At 44.0% G+C, this 27466-nt stretch overlaps 1 protein-coding gene across 1 annotated transcript; it reads right to left on the bottom strand.

Annotated features, from left to right (window-relative positions):
• LOC104458538 (scm-like with four MBT domains protein 2) lies at positions 1 to 27466 on the bottom strand. Its single transcript, XM_010087009.1, has 11 exons — positions 27391 to 27466; positions 25766 to 25879; positions 24433 to 24475; positions 23807 to 23877; positions 22513 to 22652; positions 14311 to 14420; positions 6063 to 6238; positions 4413 to 4585; positions 2382 to 2630; positions 2098 to 2226; positions 1 to 141 (listed from the first exon to the last, which is right to left on the bottom strand). The coding sequence occupies exons 1-11, from the start codon at positions 27464 to 27466 to the stop codon at positions 1 to 3; spliced, it is 1422 nt and encodes a 473-aa protein (XP_010085311.1).

Here is a 27466-nt window from a genome sequence, read left to right as displayed (position 1 = left end):
TCAGTTGGCGTATTGTGCATAGAAAGCAACTTTTACTCGCTCGATCTGGTGACACAGTTTGATGGCTGGACCAAGCTTCAGTTCCATGCATTCTTGCACCGTGGGCAGTGTCAGCAACAGAAGGGCTTGGCCATCGATGTCCTGGGGAAGAAAAAGACAGGGGAAACGGTTTTGTTTCTGGACTCTGAAGGGCAGAAAGCATAACCAGGTCTGGAGAAGCAAGAAGGGAAGTTTGTCCTAAAAATTAAAAGTGGTTTTGTCCTCTGCCCTTTTCTCTGACGCTGCCTACCTCCTTTCTCTCGGACACCTGATGCTTTTTCAGAAGTTGTTTGGTGTGTCATCATAGGCTCTCATCTTGCCCCCAGTTTGGGAAAAGCCTCTCAGCTGCTGAAATGCAAGATCACCTTCTAAAGAAACTCTCCAGGGTCCACAGAGACCTGATTAGTCCCGTTGTATGACTGAGGAACTGACACAAGGGGGAGGCTGCAGAGAGCACACCAGGAGACAGAGGAGAAACTGATGCTGGTCCCCCTGCCAAGTCAGACCTTCCCCCAGCTCTTCTGGCCCATCATTTGCTCAGCACAGGTTTCTGTCTGCCTTGCTCCATGCTGTGTCCCCTGGTTCACACACGACCTGCCCTGTTCCACTTCAGCTGCTGAACATCCAAGACAGAGGGGCCTGGAACATCTCCTGCAATCTCTAATGTCCCAGAACCACAGCATGGTGTAGGCTGGAAGGGACCTCTGGAGGTCACGTCCTTCCCTCAGGCATATCTACAAACCAAACTCCATAAACTAGCACCCCAGACAAAAGCCATTTTATCAGGGATTTCTGTTGGCTTTATGATCCCTTTCTTAATTAAGAGCTCAAGTCCTCTTTATTCTTTAATGGCCTGAGAAGCAGACGAGCAGGCTACAAAACTGCTTTTTACCCCTTAGGGAGGAACAGAAAAAGCAACAGGCAACATAAACTCCCCAGGACGGCCCTGGTTAGGTAGCACTGAACACAAGGAGGATTTGGACACCTGAAGCACTACTTTGATCAGGACTATCAACAGCTCAGGTTCTTCCTCCACTGAAGCTTGATGGCATGGCCCATTGCACCAGAGCTTCCTTGCAAATCACAAGGAGAAGCTCTAGTCATCTGTGCTTGATTAAAGTCCCCACAAAACTCTTTGGCAAAGGAGAGCCAGGGTTGGCTTTCAAGCCCTGGTGTTATTCCAGGCTGATTAACACATGGTTGGAGCACGCTGCGGCGCAGTGACTACAGTGTCTTGCTATGGAGTGTTTCAGTCTTGCTCTAGACTTGCCCTGCAACTTCTCCCAGTCAAAGCAGCTGTACTTGGGTACAGAGTTATTCATGGTGAAAAATCAGAGATAGTTCCATGTGCAGCTGGCCATACCACCGACTGCCATCAGCTACGGCCTAAGTAACCACACTTGTTTCTTTCTAACTCTGATTTCTTAGCACTGCCCTTTACTGTCAGCAGTGGCTGTTACTCATTGGCCAGGGAATGGCTGTTTCTATATAAATTCTACATGTTCACACTGACTTGAGATGAAGAGCATTGGCTTCTGCTCCTGCAAACCTATTTGCTTAATGGGGGGATGCTTGGCATCTCCTAAAATTAGGTCATCCAAGGGCCCGACTGCCAGATCTTTGGAGGGATGCAGATGAGAAGTAGGTGTCTACCTACTTGAAGCATCTACGTGTTAGTGACAAAATTCAGGCAGCCAGTTCTGGGTTCAAGCAGCAGTTTTCTGCTTCCCAGAACAATATTTAAAACAGGGTGAAACTCATGTGGCCACAAGGGACAGCTTGCTATGTACCAGATAACCACCAACCTGCTAGTACACCGAGGTGCCCACCTATGTGACACCAGGATGGTGCTGTGGACCCTGGCATGAACAAGAAAGGTCTAAACCTCCTGCTTTTCATCAGGACTCAGGCTATGGGGCTTCTGGTCTCTCTGAGAATCTGGCAAGGCTCTGACTCAATTTCTAAGAGTTAGCAGGCAAGGTGGCATGTGCTGCTCTCTTTTTGTGATGTGAGTAAGCACCACAGACACAAAGAAATGAGTTACATGAAGATGTCTACCTGCTCCTGAAATATTTTGGCAAGGGGTGCACAGTCAGTCAGTTTAATAAACCTCACGACATCAGTCACAGTCCACTCCAATGGATTACTGTCCAGGATGAGCTTTTCTTCCTCTTCTTGCTTAATTTCCTACGAAAGACCAAAAAAGCTCCCATAAAGAAGACTACCTCCTGTGGAAAACCAGGGCAGGGATGCCCTCCTCAGATGAGGAAGGATTGGCACCGAAGGTTAATTTGGCAGAATACTGCTATTAATTGGCACTGAAAGCCTATGGACATACTCACTTCTTTGACTTGCGTGCATTTCTCTGCCTCGCTGTAGGAGTGGGGCTGTGGTCTCCGGCTCCGTCTGGCTCTCTCCGTGGGAGGAGGTTTGTCTGACTCCATGCTGCTCCGCAAGGTGACCGCTCGCCGGGGTCTGGTGGAGGGGACCTCAGCAGAGGAGGTATCCGTCTGGTCATCCCGGAGCTCTGAGCTGGTTTCCTCACTTCCCGTCTCGTCCTCCATCACATCTGGCTCCTCATCTTCACTCTCCTGCACAAGGAGCATCAGAAAAACAGCATCCAGTATCAGAGATTAGCAGCAAATCAAAAGGCACTGGGCAAAACTGCATGTCCATAGCCATGCTGGTCCAGGGTAACATTTATTTTAACTGAATTATCTCCTTTTCATTACAGTGTTAAGTAGATTAGACCTCAATTTAGATTTGCTACAAAATACAGAAGAAAAAAATACATGGTAGACAAATCCTTTTTCTAATTCTTTACAAAAGGTCAATGGCAATAATTCATCTAGCATGAAATATTCCTCTGTTGGGCTGGTATCTCAAGCCTTGTGGCACTGTAGATGTGCATGAGAAGGGGAAATGGAAAATACAGAGATGATAAAATGAAATTCAGGTTGCTTGAGATGAAATAAAATCAGAAATAGGCTTGAATTTAAGCCTTCACCTTGCTTCAAATTGTCATGGGTGTCACTGGTATTGAAAGGAAGGATATTTTGGTGCCTTTTAAAAATATCTAGGTGTACAAGTTCATACTTGTACTTGATTTCTTAGATGGCATTTCTGTAAAATCCAGGACAAGCAATTTAACCCAGATTTCCCTCCTTTCAGCTCAACATCTAACTGCTGAAGGTGAAGCACAAATATTCATTTAAAGGTTATTATACCAGATTCTTGTTACTTCTGTCATGCAGAGCTTGTAAGCACACACCAACTGATGGAAACTGTATTTTGAACTTTGTACATGCATAAGTTGCCCAAATGGCTTCGACAGCTTAGCTCTGATCAAAGTGTGAGCTCGCATCCAAACCACACGCTCAGGTCTTAAGCGAAAAAGCAATTTTAGACAAAGTTAGTTATATTGGCTGAAAGGTTGAAAAACTTAGCTAATGGTTGATTTAGGCTCAACATGAGTTTAAATTCCTTTGAAGCAAGTATAATCTAAGGAAATGAAGCAGAACTACACCTAAATGAGGAACAAGTGAGGAGGATGCAAGCAGCCAACTGAAAGCTGACTATAATATCCCCCTCCGACCGAAGTAGAGGGAATTTAAGCAAATCAGTTTTATTTCACGTTGTGGAAAGCAGCAATCACTGGCACTCAGATGAGGAAGGGAAACCACAAATGGACTTTGTCATTGCTACCATGGGAAAACTACCCAGGAATGGTCCATGTAAAACTAAGTCTGCTCCAGGTTGTATTTGGACATGAAACATTGCTGGAGCTGGGACCCTGTCGTATCACACAGCATACTGGAAAGACTGAGGTCTCAAATACCATACATTTGAGACATAAACCATTTGCTTGTTTTCTAAAGTTTCTAGAATGCCTATTGCTTGATGTTGTAAGCCAAAAATATTATGAATGGTTCATGTAAAAATAAAAGCCCTTGAAACCACAACGGCCCATGAGTTATTTATTATAATACTTAGAGATCTTAGACACGGATCACAGATCTCCTTCACTCTGCTAGATGCTGTGCAAAGCACCTAACAGGCTCATCTGCCTGCCCCCAGGATTACAAGGAAGCAAGAGGAAACAAAGATATACTAGAAAGCATGTTAGCTAGAGAGCATTATGAAGGTGGGAGCAAAAACTTAATTTGCTAACTTCAGAATGGACAGGGGTAAAAGTCCCCAAAGTGTCCCAATAAAATCTGTCTGACCTTAGAAGAAGAGAGTAGTAACGAGGGGTTCAAAATGGAAAATGGAAGCATTGAGGTTTGCTGGGAAGTCCCCCAAAGGAAGATGCAGATGTGGGGACAGAAAAGCACCAAGGTGCTTTCGTTGCTTTATTCCAGTGCAATACATACCTCTGCAGAGCCTGCAGCATTTGAATCGACAGCGGACACCCTCCTTTTCTTCTGCACAAAGATGGATTTCCGCCTTTTCCTGCGCCTGGCTGGCTTGACATGTCCACTTTTCATGTTGTTATTTTCCCCAATTGGTGGCTTAATGATTTTTTTCCTCTTCCCATAATAATAAGCTGGAGAAATGAAATACCCATTAAAAACTTCTTTAACAACCAAGAGAAGGAAATTTCGGCTTGTCCTTGCTACTGATTCAGTACTGCACCCTAGGTGCACTTTTACGAGGAACTTTAAAATACATTGATTTGGAAAAAATGTCCAGTGTAAATATGTCATCTTGGACTAGCGCAGAGTGTTACAGTTTTTATGTATACACATTTATTGATGATGAGTGAGGAGTTCAGAATTGAACAGTATGTACTTAGTCAAAGCTTCCACTAAGCCGAGCAGTGATTTGGAGGGAGAGAAGCCAACATGTTTCAGATTTGATGCGATGCACTTCTGCGTGAGTTAACAGTCTTAGATACACTTTCAGTGTTAATGTCTTCATCAGAGAGGGCCAGCTATCTTGAATTATGTATGATGTTTTTGTTCAATGCATGAAGGAACAGGTTTTTCTTACCTTCAAATATTTCTTGGCCCAAGATGAAATTAAGGACGTGAGAGTCCTCTGACCTTATGCTAGTAGCTTGGATCAGGTGCCTTTTGACATACATACTCTTCAGCATCCTCCGAGGCTGACAGATACTCTGCCCTTCACCAGGTAAGCTATCCCAGGACAACTCAAATGGCACTTGGCGCCCATGTCAAAGTTCATAACGGAACTGAGCCTTTCATCAAAATAATGGAGTTTTGAGGAAAAATTCATCCAGCCACATACAACCATAAACTCTTGAGGTAAGACAATCTCAGCTGCAGCTCCCCTAGCTGTACTCCTCCAGCTCTCTGTTTGCTACCTCTGAAAGCCAGGAGTCGAGCTCAGGGATGGACTTCTACAGAAACCCACACTCAGTGATCTATTGAATATCTTCCTGAGTCCATTTCTCCTTCTACTCTGGTGCCAAACAGAAGCCAATTAGTTTAAATCAATCATATTGGTTTCTTACGACCTTTGTAGAAGAAGGGCTGCCCTCCCTTCCATTTTCCTGACCTGTTTAAGAGCCAATAACATCAGTAACATTGACAACAAAAAGTGTTGCACACATACTTGACTTCAGCCTTCCTGAATAGGTAGGAACATGTTTAAATATAAAACATCCTGAGCAGAGAGAGCCAATGTTACCGAACTCCTTCCAGCACCTCGACAGCACGATACTGGTCTGTGCTGGTGCAAATGCTGGAAACCCTTTGCTGAGCAGGATAGGATTCATCTCACCTAATGAAGCTGTCTGAGGTGTAGCAGTTTAAATCTCAGCTGGCCCCTCCAGGTTCCTTTTATGTGTTCCCTATGTGAGCTTCACATAGGAAGAAAAGTTAAGACTTCCAAAGAGTAATGACTTTCAAACAGATACATCATGATGGAGTGACATGGACAGTCTTCTGGCGATTTCTACTCAATATTAATATATTACACAACTCCTGTTCTTCATGACTAGCTCATGTACAGTCTCTGATTCCCAGCTAGCAACATGAACCATTTTGGCCAATACTCACTGTACTTGGTTTTAGTATGAATGGAGCAGTTTTCTGGGCAGACTTCGGCCACCAGAACAGGACTGAACAAGTTGGGGCAGCATTCCAGCTTCGCACAGACTCTCCTGCAGAAATCTGCTACCTGATCCGACGTTCGCACAATCTTAACAGTTGCCCTGTATGTCTTCCCTCTGTATCTAGAAAAGAGTATGACAAGACCCCATGTCACTGATCAAGCGATGTTCTTTGATGCTACAGACCAGCCTCTCCTCTGTTAGGGAGATACCCTCCCTAATGACTTTTGGGAGAGTCCCTCTCTTGGGAAGGCAGGCAGAATAGGTCTGCTTGTTTTAGTGTCTCCATTTCAGACGGACTTGAAGGAAAGGCAGAGTGAAATGATCTTGGAATCAGAGGTGTGGACATGACTTCAGAAGGAATGCATGTGCAGACTGGATACGTCTGTAGATTAGGCAAGAGACAGAAAAAAATCACAGTAGGCTTGGTGAGGATACTACACGAGACAGCAAGCCCATACTACGAACTGATGCAAAGTTTTGGGGAAGAGCTGTAGTCTCTCTTCACATACTGACTTGTTATGAGAAGCTTATACACCTTGCAGAGCTTTCTGGTCACCATCCTGTGTTTCGGCTGCACTGGAGACTGCCTCTATAAGCCCCCAACACACCTTTGGTCTCCTCCATTGCCATCTTTCCCAAGGCAGCTCTCATATCACACTCCCGCTCACAGCAAGCCCACAGCTTCATTGTGCCAACTGTGGTTACTGGGACATACACTGAGTAGAAGTATCCGAGTGAAACTGTACTGCCTGCCATACGGACACCAGATGACCACCGCCACGAGATGTGGGCAACACAAAACCCAAGGAACTCATCAGGAGTCTCTTGAGTTGTTTAACGTGGATGCAAGAACAGGCCTTAAAAACAGGTTCCTACAGGGAATGCTTAGAGCAGAAATTGGCAATGAAAGGTTTGTCTTAAATTTGTTATCCATGTGCTACTAAAACATTTATTTCAGCGTTTTATATGAAGTGTTTTTGAGCGATAAATGGCTGAGAAAGATGCAGTTACATCCCTGCTGTAATACATTGTAGATGTGAACTCTGAAAAACCAATTATCTCCATAATTTATTAAACAGCAGCACCAAGCTATTGTAAACAGTGAGATAAGGTTTTTAAAACATCTCTTGCATGTCCTGAGGAATGCAACACAACAGACAACTAAACAAGCGGCTGGTGCTAAGGCATTATAAATGTGCTTAGAAGAGAGAAAAGTAACACACACAAAAGAAAAAGAGTGAGAGACAGTGAAAGAAAGATTACTGGATGGCAGGCAATGAAAGAAAAAGACACAATTGTCAGGAAAAATGAGACAAAGCATTTGTGAGTGCATTAAGATCCACAGTTCCCTAGCAGGGAATCAGCTGCTGATAGTCAGATATGGAAGAGGAAGAGGAGAAGGAGAAATAAAAGAGACATGGCTGGAGAGTTAAAATATACAGCATACACACAGACACTGCTCCCTCTCTGAAGGTTTTACCAAGTTGCACAAAGCAACTGAGAAACCACCTTTTGCTGCTCTCCCTCCCAAAAAGTTCTATCTGGAAACACAGGGGTATGGGAAAAGGGATTGAAACTGTGTTAGATGAAGTATTATAGAGGGGTATCCAAATAAAATGTGGGTTTGAGAACAGCCCAGTCCAACCATCCAAGAAGAAGATTTAATTCAAACTATCACCTCAACACAAAACTCTTTCAGAACCTAAAAGAGCATTTCAGCAAGCCACCAGGCTCTGATACCACACTGCGTGCCTAACCAAGGACCCCAGGTCTTGCAGACAATCCTGGATTCATTCATCCTCCTGAATGAATGATGAAAAGAAAGAGAGAGAGAGAAGAAAGAAAAGAGGGAAGAGAAAGAAGAGAAAGAAAAAAGAAAGTAAAAGAGAGAAGGAGAGAGAGAAAGAGAGAAAGAGAAAGAGAGAGAGAAAATAAGAAAGAAAGAAAGAAAGAAAGAAAGAAAGGCTTAGCCAACTCTTCACATATGCTGACAGATCCAGACAGATGATGTGAAATGGAAAAAGTGTTCCTTCCAGATACAGAGCACTGTTATCTCAGCTTCCCTATGAAATAGCCGCACAGGCAGCCAGGGTGGCTAAAAAGGATTTGGCAATACCTAATATCAAAAGAACAAATTCCACAGGCATTTATATATGTCTACTTATAAATGTTTCATATTTCTTTTCAATGTGTTTGAAAAGACTCCTGCCCTTATTACTTCCCCAGCAGCCATTAAGTTTAATGACAGCCTAGATCAAGATCAGCGAGTCTGACTCCTGTGACAGGCTTTAGAATTTGTGTCACCTTCCCCTGAACCCCAACAACTTTGGTTGGACTAAAGCATCACTTCCAGAAAAGCACCAGCATCCCCTTGAGGGTCTCCACATTGAAAGAATCCTGGCAGTGGGAGCACCTGTACCTATACCTCGTGAGCCTATGCCTCATTTTATGTTTGGATGTGTCTGGTTTTAACTTACATTTATTTGTCCTTGTTCTGACTTTCACCGCTAGGATGAAAAGACTGCATCTGGTTTTGTTTCCCCGCAAAAGCGCTGTAATCAAATTGCCTCCTTGATCTTCTTTCTTATAAGCTAGGAAAGCTGCCTGATGGGCATTATTCAAGGATGGCTGACTTTTTCTAACTGTGTGCTTCCTATTGTGTTTGGCTGCCCAGAAAGGACCCATTGTACTGAAGCGCTTGGTGAAAGAAAAGATGAAACTAGGAAAATGAACAACTGACTGATTTCACAGTCTAGTTTGAATGCGACACACATAGTAATTAACAGAACTGACGGCAAAACGGTGATCAACATGACTGCAGCAACCAGTCCCAATAACCCAAGGTGTTAGTACTGGCAGCAGTAATATTTTTTATGTGACTTTGGCTTTGGCAGCACATCTTTCAGCTATAAACCAGATTTTACTAGTATTTTCCATATTCCTCACACACTAAAGATTTTTAACACAAACACCACCAAATGTAATCTGAGCGGTTCTAGGACAGCCATGTGGAAAGAGCTCCTTTGAATATAATCATAAAACCCTTTTCCATTAGCACCGCTCAAAAAAGTACCAAGTACTGATACTCCTACTGATGTTTCCATTCTAGGACTCCAATCTTCCCAACCACTTGTAAGCAGTAAGTAACCTGTATGCATAGCATGGCAGCACTGGAGACCTGGAGAACAGCTGTGTCAAGCATAACATTTTCAGTTTTCTTTAAAATCACTGTTCTTTTAAAAAAGATTTTTCAGCTAAAGCCAAAGAAATCTCCCTTTCCTCTCCTCCCTTCTCTGCCCTCAGATCCCAAAAACTGGAGAAACACTTATGGCTGAAACTATTTACAAAAAAAAAAACATACTTGGGATCTTTGCTGATCTATGAGCAACAGTATTAAGCCAATAGCACTCTGCTGGCAGTATCGTTCTGCTGAAGCTTCCTTTGGTGATAAAATAGATCAGAGGTTCATGAGAACAAAACGTCTTCTGGCAGCTCCAGTTAGGGACCATGGTGTGATGACATGAAAAGTCTTGTGCTGAAGACACTTCAAACAGCAAGAACATTGAGACTACCCTCATTTTCAGAACTCTCATCATAAGGATACAGCCCACAGTTCTGACAGTCCTTGAGACTTTTTTGAACAACTCAGTGGCTAGAAGCCTCAATTTCCTTTTGAGGGATCAAAACCTCCTATCTATTCTTTTACAAGAAATTTCCAATTGTCTTCCTAGCTTAAAGCCTGACAAACATGAGAAGTTATCTTCCTGCAAAGCTATTTAATCACCAAGTGGCATTTTGTACTCTTGAAGATAGGCTTCAGAAAGGGCCCTGGAACTGTTCTGGCTGTAAGGACATGCCTTGTGAAGTTTCCTCCTGATTACGGAAAGAAAGGGGTTAAGTCATTCCACTGGTCCTAATGACTTCTATCTCCAATATCTGGCACAGAAGGCCACCTGGTCACACTAATTCACCCCTGCAGGGACTCAAGGAGTATGCAGCAGAGTTGATGTGGAAGATGAACCAGATCTAATGAGCTGTAGCTTTGTACTGACGTTTGAGGAACACTGTTAATAACTGGTTGCCACTTGGACTTCATATCACTGATTGCAACCCTTTGGGTTCAGACATCCAGTCAACTTTCCACTCATCACACACACATTCAATCCACATCTCCACCGGCTGGCTACAAGGACACTATGGGGCACCTTGCTGAAAGCCTTGCAAAAAGCAACATAAATAACTTCCACCGTTTTTCCCTCAACCACCAAACCAGTTATCTCATCACATCAGGCACAACCTACCCTTTGTAAATCCATCCTGGTTCTTGCCAGTCACCTACTGGCCCCGCATGTTCTTGAAAATGGCTTCCAGGAGGATTTGCCTAATAAACTTCCCAGGAACGTTAGGCTGACAGCCTGTAGATACTTGGATTCTCCTTCTTCAGGAGAAGGATGTTTGCCTTTTTCCAGACATCAAGAAACTGATCATCATCAGCTTTCAAATATGACAGCGAGTGACCTTGCATTGAGATTGGCCAGTTCTCTCAAACAGAGCTGGCTGCATCCTGTCTGGTTCCATGCACTTGTGCGCATACAGTTTGCTTACAGTGTCCCCAGGTAGTTCTCCATTTACTGTGGGTAACGCTTCACTCCCTCAAATAGTAAACCAAACCTGGGAGTCCTGAGAGCAACCCCTGCTAGCACAGGCTGAGACAAAGATGACTTTCAACACCTCAGCATCATCTATCACAAGTGAAAGGTAGTCTTCTAAAGCACCCACAGTGAAAAGACTTTATTGGATTTGGGCAGCTCTCAAAATTTAATTTAATGAAGGAGTCCAAGAATACTCATCCTTCTTATTTTGATTAACTAGGCTTCATACAAGACTCAACCCCTGCTAGCACAGGCTGAGACAAAGATGACTTTCAACACCTCAGCATCATCTATCACAAGTGAAAGGTAGTCTTCTAAAGCACCCACAGTGAAAAGACTTTATTGGATTTGGGCAGCTCTCAAAATTTAATTTAATGAAGGAGTCCAAGAATACTCATCCTTCTTATTTTGATTAACTAGGCTTCATACAAGACTCAGGAGATAACAAGACTTTATTGGATTTGGGCAGCTCTCAACATTTCATTTAATGAAGGAGTCCAGGAATACTCATCCTTCTTATTTTGATTAACCAGGCTTCATACAAGACTCTGGAGATAACTCTCTGCACACTGTTTATGTCCAAAGTCCTGCAAAAATGGGTAAGTCCAAACAGCCCCACTTATAGCCCTTAGAAATGAAAACCCTTAAAAAGTAACATCCCTCAAGCATTTTATGTAAAATTGGGAAGCCAAATCTAGATGTAGGCACAGAACTTAAAGCACCAAAATGATAAGGGTTGAATGCCTACAGCTTTGGCTGGCCCTCATGGGAATTCAGAGGATCAGCCCTGACATTTCATCCTCACCAATAAATCAGGTTGAGTCAGCAGCACTGATGGCAAGTGACTACCACCACACATTGCAGACACACCTCTTTGGACAATCTAAAATGTTTATCATCTTTGCAAGGCCAGTAATTGATTTTGCACTGGTCACTCACAACAGCAGAGTAAACTAAACGTAGGTTGCCCTAGGACTGAGAGAATGCATTCTTGGCAATGCATGGTTTGGCATTTGGGCCAGAGGGGGGGAAAACAGCCTCCTCTTCAGCATCCTCCCTCCCCTTTGCTCTATGCCCTTACTGCCGCCGCCGCAAACAACCAACAACATTGTCAAGATCTAAGGAGTTGTCAGTTTACATCAGAAGGAAGGCGGTGACACGACATGTCACATTACAGCGCAGATGCTCCAGCTGGCTGTAGAGCTGTCATCATCAGTGGCAAGACACCGCCAGGAGCCCATGTAGCTGCAAGTCGGTGTAAACAGCCGTTTGCTCATTACGGGTCTCTGTTTAAGATTCCGGAGCACAAGTGACTGTCATACCTGATGTAATGTGTCATGTGCTGTTTGCGCAACCGAGGGTATCTAATTTCATGAGCATGGCTTCTTGTCTGCTTCCACACAACCCAACGCAATTAAAACCCCAGTATGCTTCTGGATGAAGCAGCTCAAGCAAACTCAGGAAGGAAAAAAAGAACGAAGTCCTAGGAACCAGAGGACAATGCCACACTGAGTGAGAACACGTTTCTCTGCTTAGAAGTCACTCCAAAACATTCTGTCCTAGCTCTGAGCCTGCAATGACCCATTCCGTGGCTTGATAAAGTTGAAAGATGGTGCTTGACTCGCTGAAGAGCTGAGATTGCTGCCTCCTGGGGTGGCCATCATACAGGAACACATACACAGCCTGTGACTGGCTGACCAACATGAAACACAAAACCCTGATGGAAAGCACAGGTATACTTTTATCTGGCAGGCTATATATGGTGTATCACAGAAAGCTGGTTGCCCTGTTAAATAGATGGGAGAAGGAAACAGACACAGGAACGCATGGGTAGAAGCATCATGGGGGAAGGTAACGAAGATGGATGTGCTGATTGCAGTACAATTAGCACATCAGGCAACAGTGAGGGAGGATAAGAGGTGTATGTGACACGGATGAGCCCACGGACTCCTAACTGAGTTGGTCTTTCTGGTATAAGCACACCCAGAGTCAGCAAGCTGCCTGTGGTCTCTGTGGATTGGGGTGTAGATACATCTGACTATCAAGGACAAGACTTTTCTCCAGATGAATGTTTTCCAGGTTGTCTTCCCTTAGAAATAAGGACTGCAGCAGAGTTCAGAACTAGGTACTGCTGCTTTTGCACAAGGCAGATCCCCACGCTCAAATGAGAAATCCCAATAAAGTTCTATTTTGGATACTGCTAATAGGAAAACTGCCCGTAATCTCGATTCTTTGCAAGGATAGGACATTAACATGGGGCATATCGACTTGATTCACAACTGCAAAGTACCTGTAGGAGTGCATTATCTGATGTTTGCTAGTACAAGGTGTGGGAGCCTGGAATCACTGAGAACCAGGTCAAGGATGATTACTTGTTTTTAATGAAAATCTGCATGCACAAGGGTAACTTCTAGATTTCCATCCACAAAATTTCAATTGACAAACACAGAAACACCACTTTCCACACGGGTGAAAGAAACAATTAAAAATAGCATTTTCTAGTAGCTTTTCATTTCTAATTGCAATCCTCCCTTGGAAAAGTGGTTTCTAAGTATGCAGAATAAAGGGTTCTCAATTCTCTCCCTCAACCACAGCACAAGTGAGCTTTCTGCTACATCTGCATGGTCAAAGATCAAATACAATAGAATCAATAGTGACATATTTGACAGCCAATCATTTAAAATCATCAAGAGAAAATTGCCTTTATTTGAAAAGGAGTAACAGAGTTCACTATGAAGGGTGAGACTGACTGCATTTAACTTCAGTACTCAGGAAGTCAAGGCGACCAAGTTAGCCAATGGTAAGAACTGTCTTCAAAGAACTATTTGTTGATATCCTTGAAGTGGAAGAATTGCTCTTTGGAGAGACTCTGGAGAGAGCTTAGGTGAGGCTCCCCTCTTCCAGACAGACAATAGTTTTTGAAATAAATCCTAAGTGTACTGCCCATTACATAAAGAAGACATAAATGGGTACATTTCAAAGTTGGAAATCGAATATTTTCTAGATACACAGTTTTCTTAAGTGCTGCTTAGATGAGAATTGAAGCATGTATTCTAGAAAGGTCTTAAATCTTGATCTTAATCCCAGATCCTCTACTTAAAAATCTGTCTCTGCTATTTTATTTGCATGCATTCTTGTGCAATTCGTTCTAGCCAGGTTTTTCTGCATTAGAGTGACAGGCTTTATATTAAAAGCAGTAATACTCCTACATTTAGTAAGCCAGGAACTGAGCTAATTCAATAATAGCCAATCTTACAGGAACAGCTTATCATAAAACTCAGGACTTCACTGAATAAACATGGCATTTTTCATCAAAATCTGGATAGCTGCTTGAAGAAAGACAATAGAAATGAACCGTTCAGGTGAATATTTAATTTCTTAAGTTGCTACAGAACAAGTCAAATAATTCAATGAAGCAAAATGATAATTAAAAAAGTAAAACTCTCACAACAGAAAAAACCTTTTGTTCTCTCCCCCCACCCCCCAGTTAGTTCCATTTTTGAAGCATTCCAAACAAAAGAGCACATGTTGAAGACTTACTTTGCTTTGAGTGTTTCCTCTTGGAAATTCCACTGAGGGTCTTCCACTAGCTGCAGTTCTCGTAAAACACTCCCTGGCTTGTAAGCTGCATTGATCACCATACTGAGAACCTATTGAGAGACAAAATCGACAACACTGATGAGTATTGCAGTACTAGTCCCTGACCACAACGAATATCATCCCACATGCTCCATAGGTGGGAGCAGCTCACAGGTGCCAACTTAGGTCCAAGGCTGCACAGGGTAAGTGCTAGACGCAATCAGAAGAGGTCTCAGATTAGATCAATGTGCCCAGCATATTGTAGATGACACATCAGTCTGATATGGTGACTGCATTAAATGCTGCTAGCTAACCCCAAAGATTTTAGTTTAACCAAGATTTTTCTTTGAGACAGATCCTCTCACCCAAAACAGATCCCATACCCTGCATCCATACTGGCTCAATTTAATAAAAAATGAAAATACTTCTGATGGCTCAACCAGGTACAAAGCCATGTGTACTGTTACACACCGAACACTAAAGGGGAAACTCACATATTTGAGGTCAGTAATATGCTGAAGTGTCTGAGTGCTGCGTGCCTTGACTGTATTAACAGAATATTAATGAAGTCTACACAAAAAGAATTTGCAGGAGGTGTGCCTGAAACCCAGTGTGTGCCCACTCTGCACAACAAAACACATGTGCCAATCCACTTAATCCAAAATCTCAGAATAGAAACTATTCCTACTATTGGCTCAGGGAAACCAAGCTTTAATAGTCTACACTTGGCCTAAGGAGATAAATACAAGAAAAACAAATCTCTTAACACCACCAGACCATGTGTTTGAACACTCTGCATTGTATGTACATGAATGACCCCGTAGTGAGTCTAGATTGGTTTTGATATAATTTAGCTCTGCTCTTAAAGCCTGTTCTTAATTCTTTGGGGCCCTGCAAATTATTTCAGTATGACGAGCATTAAGCTTCCACAGCACCCATAAATGTGGTTCATCAGAAAAGAAAAACTGACTATGTCATATTGCACAGAAAAATGTATTTATGTTGGGGGTGGGGGAGTCTGGTTGGTTGTGTTTTGATTTGTTTTAATCCAGCAACCTGAGGATTTTCTAGCATTTTGAAAACCTCATAGGATGAATTATTTCCAGGCAAGGGCTTCACTTTTAGTGCTGCATAGCACCATGTGAAATGGCAGAGGTGAGTTGTCTGGCTGCTTTATTTACTAGAAGCAAAATTTCATTTATTGCTGGGCCCTTGGAAACATTACTAAAATGATTCCTCAAAAAAGTGCAATTAGAGACACCTAAAGCAATGCCTAATAATAGCACCACTATCTTATGCAGCTCTGATCATCTGTACATCTCCAAGCACTCTATGAGGAAGGGCAGCAGCACACTCCCTACCTCACACAAGGGGAAGCTACAACATAGATTTACCCACAGCTCTCCAGCTGGTTCCTATCTCTTTACACAACCAACTCGACTAGTTACTGAGCCATACTGGTTCCCAAGAGAACAAAATAAAGCTCCTGCGTGAGCCCATCCAGTTGCTCATCCACATCTGCTGCTCACCATACAAACTGATGGGGCACTGGCCTCTGATACAGAGACCCAAGGTAGGGAAGCCAACGGTGGGTTTTCAAAAAACATCAAGTGCCTGGGTAGCTCCCATGCTCATTCATAACTCATCTGGTGTGTTTCCCTCCTAACAGGCTGAGAGAGTTGGGGGTGTGCAGCCTGGAGAAGAGAAGGCTCCAGGGAGAACTTAGAGCAGCTTCCAGTGCTGAAAGGGGGCTACAGGAGAGATGGGGGGGGCTCTGGATCAGGGGGTGGAGTGACAGGGCGAGGGGGAATGGTTTTACACTGAAAGAGGGGAGATTTAGACTAGATATTAGGAAGAAATGTTTTCCTGTGAGGGTGGTGAGGCAGTGGCCCAGGTTGCCCAGGGAAGCTGTGGATGCCCCATCCCTGGAGGGGTTCAAGGCCAGGCTGGATGAGGCTTTGGGCAACCTGGGCTAGTGGGAGGTGTCCCTGCCCATGGCAGGGGGAGGAACTTGATGATCTTCGAGGTCCCCTCCAGCACAAACCATTCTGTGATTCCATGATCAGCAATTCCAGGGAGTTATTTAACGCCTACACAGGAGCTGCTTGGGAGAGCTCTCCTTCAGCACACTTCTGCACCTATTCTGCATGTTGGTGGGAAAATCGGGAGCAGAAAGTGAGCGTCTCTTGCTGACCGATTCCCACAAACAGTGCTGCCTTGCTTCTTTATCAGGATGACAGTGTTTGTATGAGTTGTCAGAACAGTTGGGAAATGAGCAAGAAAACCCGACCCTGCAAATTGGCCATGTCTGGGCATTATCCCAGCCACCTAATCAACCCCAGCCCTGCAAAGATACCCACAATATCAGGACTCTGTAAACTTCTAAACTCAGTTTTTTTAAAAAAAGTGTTTTGTAAGAAAATAATTTCCCTTTAAGGGAAGAAAAAATGTTTTTTAAAAAGCTCTGGCTTTTACTCTCGTCAGATAAGTCACTGCGTTTGGCATTTCACCCTACAGAAAAAGTGTTTTGTAAGAAAATAATTTCCCTTTAAGGGAAGAAAAAATGTTTTTTATAAAGCTCTGGCTTTTACTCTCGTATCTCAGATAAGTCACTGGGTTTGGCATTTTACCCTACAGCAGGGGCCCATCACCATGTTAGCACTGTTATCTTCAAACAACATTATCACTTCATATTATACACTATTAAACACTAGAGAGAAACAAGAACACTGGTTCTTGTGGAAAAATTAACTGTGATTAATCAAAACCAGGAAAGAAACCCAGACCAGTTTCCAGTCTTCCAGTTTCCAACTTTCTCTGAAGATGGAAAGTTACTTCACCCATATCTGCTTGGTCAAATTTATCTGATTCACTAAATTCTATCTGGTTGGAGTGTGGCCAGTCTGAGATTTTGGTAGTTTATTTTCAGCTCTCTTTATCAGGAACAGTTTGGGTGCAGCCAGCGAGGCCCTGGAGCAGAGGGGTGGATGAGACAACACCAGCCTTTGCTGCGACACTTCTATGAGGTTTTATTTTGATAACTTCAGATTTTCAGAGTCAAGTAGGTTGGAGTCACATCAGCGAGCATGATCACACAGCACCACCACAAGCCTCTACCCAACCTTATAAGCACCTGACAGCTGTAATTTTCCATGTCAGAGATTATCAAGTGCACAAGGGCCCTTTTCTAGGCATGTCCAGATGTGCCTGATGACACTGGGCAGTTCAGCACCTTTCTTCCTGTCACAGCTTTTTGGTACTCACACATTTCCCATCTCTCCACCCCTCTTCATTAATGGTCCCAACCCTGGCTGAAGCTTTCTCAGGAGGTATCACTGACGAGGTGCAGTTCAAAATACCATTACACCTCTTCTGCTGTTCAAGAGCAGCATCCTTGTGAGGAGAAACTAAATTTCTCTCTGAGATGTGAGCCCATAGCTTTTACCTAACAGGAGAGACCCTAACTCCCAGGCTAGCCTCAGGCAGGACAATAACAAGTTATTTTATTTTCCCTGGAATACTGACGTGTCTGTGGGACAGAGAGAGAAGGGAAAGAAGAGTTCCCTGGCATTCTTTCATTAGATGATCAAGCATACAAAAGTGAGCCTTTGTCATAGTCAAGGCTGTAGGATTTAAGGGTTGACACGCTTATGCCAGTCCATGACATTTCAAAAAAACCAGACAGGCAGATCCTGAGCTGGTGGAGCTATTACAGATAAGCTGAAGTCCACAGAGCAGTCTTGAAGAGGATGTCAGTGAACCCTCTTGCAGAAGTGCAGTTTATATCTTTCCAGGCTACAGAAGGTTTCTGCCATTCCAACACCATATCCGATCATGAATGATAATGCTATCAGCCCGGCTCAATCATACACCTAAGGCTCAGTACAAACTACTTCATTTTCTAAGCACCATGATTTAATTATGCAAATTTCTCCAAAAGAAGTCATGCTGTGCTCCAAAAAAATTCAAGTGGCAGAGAACGATAGCTTTCTATCACAAACACTGGCTGATTTCTCCTGTCTGCATCAGTTGGATTACCTTTAAGTCCATTTTCTTTTTAAACAGAGAAAGAGCAAAGCCTCCTAAAAATAGTAAGAGCAGTAAGCAATGAGGCTAATTAATCTTTACAGCATATTTCCCATAGATATGGTGGGTTATAGATCATGTGAAGTCTTAAAAAGACATCTAATTTTGTCTCAGCATGTTGCCGTGTAAGTTGTTGGCATAGATGGAAGATCTGTTCAGAAGTATTTTTCAGATATTCTTACCCAAGAATTAAATCTAAAGCTGAAAATGTGTAACAATTTCAATTTAACTTAAAGTTGGCATTTATTATGCATCTTAGCTACTATACAGTCACTATTTTTCAGCCCAGATGTGGTTCTTGAATGGCAATAGTTGATGTCTCCACTATATCTGACTCCAAGTTTTAACTTCTTTTCCAAACCAATATCTCAGGAATGAGATAAGCTTTGCAGCTGATGTTAAACAACAGGCATTACCATCTCATCTGCCTCTGGGTGTGAAATAAACCACAATAAACCACTGGTCTCAGTAGAGATGTTACTGGCACCACAACTAATGAACAGCCAGGCTTTAAAAATAAGTTTGGTACTATATAGTACAAGAGCTACTTGTCACTCACGTAGGGCTTTGCATGGATGCAGGATGCACGCACACAAACACACACAGAATTAAAATCAGTATTTTTGATCATACTACTAAATAAGTTGCAATCACTCTCAAGATTTTGCTGGGCTGACATTCTGGAAGGCACCTTAGCAGTTTTCTCCCTACAGAGGTCACAACCTCTAAACCCAACACTAGGACAAAGCAATTGAGCAGAAATCGGGGGGATGCAGTAACAATGCAGAACTCGGCAGAAATGCCTGTTCTGATGGAAAAGAGGTGCTGCATCAAAGCAAACCTTTCCATGCTGTTTCTCTCCTGACACCTCAGGTTAGAACAGCCCAGACTACTGAAGTGGAATGAGATGTTCCTACTCCATGCTAATGGAAGGAGATGTCCCTACTCCACGCTCCTAACCTTGCTAAGGTTAGCTAAGAGCTAAGCAGTACTGACCCACAGAGATGTCCCTACTCCACGCTCCTAACCTTGTTCAACCAGAGCTAAGCAGTACTGACCCACAACTATCTCACTATCAGCGTGCAGGCTGGTAGCACCAGATCGTTTGAAGCTGGATCCTGGATGACGCTTTGCTGCACGGAGGTAAGGAAGGACAAGACCTTGGGGGAAAAGAGGGCTGAGGAGCATCATGAACTACAGTTGTGCTGCATTTTTTGCTACATCCCTCACGACTGAGTGTGGAGGAAGGTGGAACATGGGGAGCCACTCCCTCAGCACCGAGCCAGGACCAAGTCTCCTATCACCTGGTGCTAGTGGGGAGTGGACATTTGCTCTCTTCTTGCTTTAGAGGTAATCCAGGACAGTGAATGGGGTGGGAGTTGGTTGTTCAGCTGTTTTTAGTCTGGGGTTTCCATCAGTGCCAGACACAGCAGCATCTCCATCATGGAGACTGCTGCCCGCAGTGAACTGGCTGGCGACTGGCACAGATTTTTAACTAGAGCATCTCTAACAGCAGTGAGTTATAGCTGGAGACCCAGGTGATTTAAGAAGCTTTGCCAGACTGCTACTGACTCCGGTTTTCCTTCATAGCTGTTGTTTTGAGTTGTCTTTCCCAGCCTCCCCTGTGTGTTGCCAAAGTAAAGCCCATGTATAATTTATCCATTTCCAGACAAGTTATGCTGATGCATAATTTACAATGGCCCGCAATTTTCCTATATAGTGAGAGATAATTATAATGCATTTGCTTTCTCGGGGCCACATCATCAGCAGGTGTAAAGTGAGATAAAGGCATCAAGCTCAGCACTGAGACTGGGGACCCTTGTGAGTTCTTCAGCCGTGCAAAGCCTTGTGGTTGTGGTCTTGGGCTGGAGGAGATGTCTCCTGTACTGTTCTCACCACCCAGCTCTGCAATCCTTTTGGGTGCTATGGAAGCTGCTGCAGATTTTCATCTTGATGTAGGGATGTCTTCTTTGCCACTTCTTGCCTCCTCCATGTGCTGGGTACCCCATCCTCCCCCATGCCCATGGTCATCTGAGCTGCTTACACCTCTCTCATCTTGGCTGCAGCTGATAGGAACCAAGTGCATCTCCCCAACAGCAACACCCTGAATAGACATCTTCTCTTCACCCCTTCCAGAATTTGGACCTAGCCTCCGTGGGCCAGAATTGAGCTTGAATTTATCTGCAAAATAACACTGACCAATGCTGGGCCACTGCCATTGTTCTGCTCCTTGGGAAACCATTCGTGCCTCCAAAAGCAAGATGCCCATGTCTCATGCTATTTGCTCCTTCAACAAGCAGTTCTTTAAGGAGGCAGAGCAAGAGAAAACAGCCTTTCTGTAAGAAACTCAGGTTGGCTTCCACAGTTGGTAACTGGTCCCATTCTTGAGAAATTTGGAGAACCTGGTGTTAATCTGTGCAGCAAAGCCCTAAGATACTAGGGGAGGACCTGGCAGAAGTTTTGCACTGCTTATGTTTTCAAAATCCAAATTCCAGGAGGAAAGGAGGAAGAAACATTAGCATATGTATTGGCTGTGCATGCCTCATGTTTCCCCCATGCTGCTTTTTTCACTGCCTGTTTTTCAAGCAGCAGCAGATTGCTAACGCTCCCCATCAGCAAGCCGCGATGGACTTGCTTTCAAATTTGGCAGCTGTCAACTTTCACTCTGCAACCACTTTATCCTGTTTTCTGCTGAGGGCTATTTTTGACTCACTTCTTTGACACTCAAGTGTCCCACCTGCACAGACAGCTGGTTTACTGGGCTCTCTTCAGAGCCCAGCTTTTTCAACCATGTGAGACAACCTGCAGTGCTGTTGTGTACAAAGCAGTGCACGGAGGTGATGAGAAAGTGAATGGGGACACAGGAGTCACTCTACAGGACAGTACAGATGTGTTTTCAAAAGTGGTGGGTGATTTGGGTGGAATCTCACCTTTCAGGTGTTTCTATTATGGGTTGGGATTCATCTAATTTCAGACAACTGCAAACATCCTGAGCTGTGGACGGACGGTTTTGCAAATACATCAGATAAAAGGAGACCTAGAAGTTCCCATGCTTTTCCACCAAGGGCAGAGGGAGCTCAGATATGCCCCTGTGTCCACATCAAGTGGGTTTCATACAGGTACAGAACAGAAAGCTGGAAGAACTGAATCTCTAGAAGAACCAGGTCAAACCGAAATGGTGTCAAAGGCACCAGTGGCATCCTACTTATCCAACAGTACCATCTTGCTGTCCTCCCCGACCTGCAGACATCATAGAATCAAAGAATGGTTTGGGTTGGAAGTGACCTTAAAGATCATCCAGTTCCAAATCCCCTGCCATGGGCAGGAACACCTTCTACTAGACCAGGTCGCTCAAAGCCTCATCCAGCCTGGCCTTGAACACTTCCAGGGAGGGGGCATCTTGCTTCTCATCTGTATATGGACTGCAATGTGTGTAAAATATTTATGCATTGTTTTAAGACAAGGTAGCTTTTCTCTGAGGTCAACATCAAGAGCTCAACACCCTGGATCTGGCCCAAAGCAAGCACTGATTTGGTCAGGATGTAGTGAACAGATGGGGGTGCTCTGCCATCCCTGCAGCATGGGATTAACCCATTCAAGTTCAACACCACAGCTTCCACTTAGCACACCACACAGCCCCACTTGGCCTTCTGTCCTGTTCACTTTGGATCCTGATGGTTTGGTCCCCATCGGACCATGGTCACAGGTAGAAAGGTGTCACCCCCACTGAATCTGCTGGCCCAACAGCATTGTGGATGCTCAGAAACAGGTTGATGGCAACAACCACAGAGGTCCTCTTTGGGGATGGCTCTGGTCAGAACATGAATTCTCTTCCACACAGTTAGATGAAACTTGCTCCCAACCAATGGAACTCCCCACGTTTCAAAAATGTCACCTCTCCCATCAAAACCCACAATGCATATACCTACCCTCTCTTCCCAGCTTGTATTTTTGACTTATGGAAACCACTACAGAGCTCCAGCACAATTTCAGGTGCCTTCTTTTCAAATTTTGCGCCTGACAACCCATGACCCATGCTTTCCCCTGAAATCCCCCCAAAAGATAGCTGAGCCCTACCTCTTTGAGGACCAGCACACACTTGCCAGGCCCGACAGACTGAGGTAGCTCTGCTATTCTGCCTTTGTTTAAATATGGACCTGAGAAGCAGCGGTGGTTGATGTAGAGCTGGGGGCAGCAGTATCTCCCATTGATGGTGCCTGCAAGGAGAAAGTAGCATTGATGTGCGTGTAGCACTTTTGTACAATAAATCAAGGGCCCTTCTTCTTCCTCCTTGATGTAGGAAGGAGAGGAGAAGAGTAAATGAGGCACAAAGAAGTCTTCCCTGGCATAGGAGGTAGAGAAGCCTCCGCTACTCGAATCTGTCCAGCACGGGAAAAGCAATTGCTGTTAATAGCAACTGATTTGGCTGCACACCTTGACAAAAGGAGAATCAGGAAAGGAATTAATTCATGTCATGACCTGAGGCACTTTCATAACTCTCATCGCAGATGCATGTGAGTGACTCAGTTGGAACTTGCCAGAAAGAGAACATATTAGCTGCCTCTCACAGATACAGAATCGACTCAGGGACAAAATTCAGGTAGAGGGCTCCAGAAACTCCTGTTCAAATACCATCCAACCCAGTAAGCACTGGAATGCCATTCCCTTGACCCAAGATGGGTCTACAGATTATTCTTTGTCTTGGCTAATTAGTCTGGGCTCCTTTATAGCCACTGGAGAGAAGTGGCTGCTTCTCGATGAGGCTCATGCTGTGCAGGTGGTTACCCACTTTTTGGTTATCATACCCCAAAAGAGCCTGCTTCTCCCCACTTAACCGTAAGAGGGCTGTGGGATTTTGGCTCAGGTGCCAACGTGTGCCTTGCAGTTGTCTAAAACAAAATGAGTTAAATCCTGCCCCTCCTGCCGCGTTTATGCAATCAACGGGATGAACATTGCACTCTTGGAGCATCCTGCCATTGCTAAAGGGGACAAAAAGCAGTCATGCCACCCAGTCATGATGCTAACACAGGGACGCATTAAGCCCTGGTGTAAACAATCTCATCGATGCCAATTAAAAAGTCGCATCCACCTCCACCAGGGTTTCATTAGCTTGGCCATAACATCATTAGCTGAAATGGGCAAGCTGCAGGGGAACTCTGATAACCCCAGCAAGACCTCTGCAGAGGACCAGACCCTCTCTATCATCAGACACTCCTTGCACTGCTGGTGGGTCCACACCCTCAGACCCTCTGGGGATGTGGTCCCATCTCCTCACCCATATGACACACTGGCTCCCTTTTTGGGGTCATCCCCCTCCACAGAAGCAACGGTCCCTTGAAATAAGGATCCCTCTGGCGCCGAGCAGCCTTACCTGTTGTGTCTGGCTGAGGAACTGGGCAGAGGTCATGAGGTATTTTCTCAACAGGCACTGTGGATGGTAACCTGTTAAACAGCAATTCAGTGTATTTAAAAGTGTCAGGAGGGGCAAAGGGGCAGAACCAGCCTTCAGGTTGGACTGAGAGATACACCAGCACCTGCCTGGACCAAGGAATGGAGATAACTCAAACACAACCCCACTTCCATGAGGTTTATCACAGCCTAGAGCAAGTATACTGCAGAAGAAGGAACCAGATCCACCCCTCCTCCAAAAATATACTCTGGTCTGTGAGCTTTAGCCTTTCAGGCTGCAAATATTCACATTTAAGTCCCTTAAATTCTAGTTTCTAGAAACTGCAATAGATAGGGAAATGCCTGTCTTCCATAAGCATCCCTTACTGGCCATGAGACGCTGGCTACACAGTCCCATCTCATAAATATTTCTATTGCAAATAATTTCTTACATGTTCACAAACATTTTAGATTTAAAGCAATCACCCTGCCAACTCCACTGCAGTATCTGGGCAGCAGTCAGCAAAGTCACTCAGCTGCTGTGTACTATCTCCCCTGGAAGATCTGGTGCATCTCTGTGAAAATATCACCCTAAACAACAAAACTTACTGCTTTTCTGGTTGCACAACTGCAATTCTTCTCTTCCTTCGCACTGCAAAAATGAAGCAAGGAAGAAAAATACAGTTTTGTACTCTTCTGTCCTATAAAGTATACTCATAACGCATAAAAAGCTGTATAAATGCACTGACTATAAAATGACTTCTAACACAATGAAATGGTACTTAATTACTACCACCATCTTTTCTTGGTATTTTTTAAGTAAGTCACTACATCATTAAAACCTACTTTAAAGATGTAATAATACATTTAATCTTTCCTCTGGAATGCTAATATCGTGTTTTATGGGATCAGTATATAAAAAAAAATTAAAATAAAAACACAAATATTTTTCCTTACAGGAACACATATGGATAAGATTACATTTTACAAGCATGATTACCTCCAGCATAATTTATCCCTAGCTATAAATTGTGATAAGGCTGAATAATGTTGCCATAGCAGTATTCCCCCAAATTAGACCCCGGATGTCTGATTTTTAACTTAAGCATATTTAACTCTTCAAAAGGGTTGACACATTTTAAAATTTGCCTTTCAGATGTTAATTAATGTAAACAGCCAGGCTAATTCTTCGTTTGGTGGCTGGAGATCAGGGTTGGATAGTTTCTGCGAGGAACAGAACAACACCAAGCCACCGAGCACTCATGAACTGCCTTCAAATGCAAATGGAAAGGAAAGAAATTGGTCTTAATATGCACTGGAGGCAGCACAAAACACTACGGGTTTAATTGTGCCAGGAGAGATTTAAATTAAACACTAGGGAAATCTCTGAGCTGGTAAGGGCAGTGAAACAACAGCAGAGATACCTGGGGAAGGGGCAGAACCTCCATCACAGGAGCCCAGCAAATATTTCTCAGTTTAGATGAAGCAGACCCTGTTTTGGAGAGGGAGCACCTGGATGGACTCTTTATGTCCATTCCACCCTATATTTTATGGGGTTTTTTTCCAATTTGAGGTCCTATATCCCTAATTCACTCAGCTGCCCAAGTGAACTTGGCTGAGGGCAATGCAACGAAACCTGGTTTTACTCCAACAACCCCATCGCAAACCCACACTGTGCAATCCCAAACCACGCAACAGCCTTTCCCAGTGCAAACAATCTCATTTTCAGAGGGATTGATCACACAGACAAGTGCAAATTGCATAATACCAGTGCTGGTCACTAATTAGATACGTTACTATTTATTACAGTACACTTACAGCCTGGTTACCAGTCTGCTCGTTAGGCTGGTAGTTTCAAAAATTGGGTTATAGACATAAGACAAACTCCCTGATAAATCCGTTGATGTGGTATCTATGCTGCTTGGGGTTTCAATGTACTTACGAACAGCTTTGTGTGGTGGAGTCAGGTTATAAGCATTCGCTTCACACCAGCCAACGGGGAAAATGTCCATAGACTCTACATCAACTATGTACTCTGGAGAGGGCATCTGCAAACCTATAAACACAAATTTGCAAGGTGATTGATTTAGACATGGGAATACCAAGCTCTGAGCCATTCAAGTATTCATTATGAGCCAAGGGAAGCACATGACGGAACACGTAAAAATAAATCTGCTTCCCTGCATCAAAATCAGGCATCATGTCATCTTTAGTTTTGCACAGACAGCGATGGTAAGGCTGTTGCATTTACACTGCAACGTGATTCCAGAGAAAATCCCCATTAAGAGCACACTAAGGATGCACAGCAAGGCAGCAATACCCAGTGAGGTTAAACATGCATGACTTTCCCCAACAAGATGGCCTGACTGCCGCCTTGGCTTTTTTGTAGAGTTGCAAAAGTAAGTTAACGGAAGGCCAGTTGGGTGCTTGCTCTTACTGGTAAGAGAGTGCACATGGGCTGTAACAGGATGATCGCTAATGTGATACATCTTTATGGCCCAATGGTCCCCTGAAGCTTTTTCAGGTAGTTCTGCCCTTGAGTCACTGTTTTTAAGGGTGGGAGTAGCCACTCTTCTGTCTAGAGGTGCCATGAATTCTCCCAGGGCTCCTCACTACAACATGACCCAATCACTCAGCAAGGGAGAGGAAGTATGAAAACCCCAGGTGGGACAGATGCACTAAGATCTCTGGCATAATACTGACTCCAAAACCCCACTGAAAATCTCTGCTTAAAGCAAATCTCTTCCCATTTAGTTATTATATCTCCTTTAGAAGACATCTTCCTGTCTTGGTTTATGCAGGTCGCACTCAAAGCCCATTGCAGCAAATGGAAAAACTGCCGGCTTTAAGTTTTTATGAAAACAACTCTGGGTCCTGAGTCAAGACACCATTTAATTTCTCCAAGTCCATCTGCGTTCGCAAAGCCTGGCCAGCAACTTCACCCCACCTCTGCCATTTCCACCCTAGGACCTCTAGCTCCAGCACCAGCATGAGATGATCTCCTAATAAGAGACCAAAGGATCAGCAGCATCCTCGCCTTTGCATCTGTTACAGCATCTTTGCCTCCTGCTTATTGCAGCAGTGTGTGACTGTGCACAGCCAGATGACTATGGGAACTCCCCACTAATGAATGCTCATCAAGGGCTTGAAGTGTAATTGAAACAGTAATTGAACTTTGTGACGGGAACAGCATCAAGGCTGAGATGCAGCATTTGGATCAATCTTCTCTCTAATAATAAACCTGCTGCATTTTGAGAGTGTGCAGTTGTATGCAAACCCAAAGAAAGTGAGAAAATAGGTGCTGGTGCTCACATTGCTGGAGGAAATAATTAAAATAAATAAATCATGATGTCTGCATAGGTTCATGGATGTCTTCATGGTATTCCTCTGAGACCTGCATTGTGTTCACAGTTCATACATTGAAGATACAGTCTCTATTTCACCAGGATATGGGTAAGGGAAGAGGATGGGATGAAGGCATACAATAGAGGACACAACCTGCTGATGTGAGCAGCTGAGCCTCAAAGCGAGGTCTCAGCAGCTGGCATTTCCTGCAAAACCATTTACCTCCATGAGGAAATACCAAGAGGTCACTGCTCAGTTTGAACCTGATGGAAGCTGCACTCTCCAGTCGGCAAGACAT

The sequence above is a fragment of the Pterocles gutturalis genome, unplaced genomic scaffold (assembly GCF_000699245.1).
Source record: "Pterocles gutturalis isolate BGI_N339 unplaced genomic scaffold, ASM69924v1 scaffold35926, whole genome shotgun sequence".
In the NCBI taxonomy this organism is placed as follows: Eukaryota; Metazoa; Chordata; class Aves; order Pterocliformes; family Pteroclidae; genus Pterocles; species Pterocles gutturalis.
The sequence above is the reverse complement of the archived record's forward strand: the minus strand, read 5'-3'. Positions and strand labels throughout refer to the sequence as shown.

Excerpts from the sequence above, each read along its gene's own strand:
- LOC104458538 (XM_010087009.1), bottom strand. The coding sequence starts at position 27,466 with ATGTCTTGCCGACTGGAGAGTGCAGCTTCCATCAGGTTCAAACTGAGC. Across the intron at positions 6,239-14,310 it reads GAGGAAACACTCAAAGCAAA|ATACAGAGGGAAGACATACA; the intron begins GTAAGTCTTCAA and ends ACTCTTTTCTAG. Across the intron at positions 2,227-2,381 it reads AATGCACGCAAGTCAAAGAA|GAAATTAAGCAAGAAGAGGA; the intron begins GTGAGTATGTCC and ends GGTCTTTCGTAG.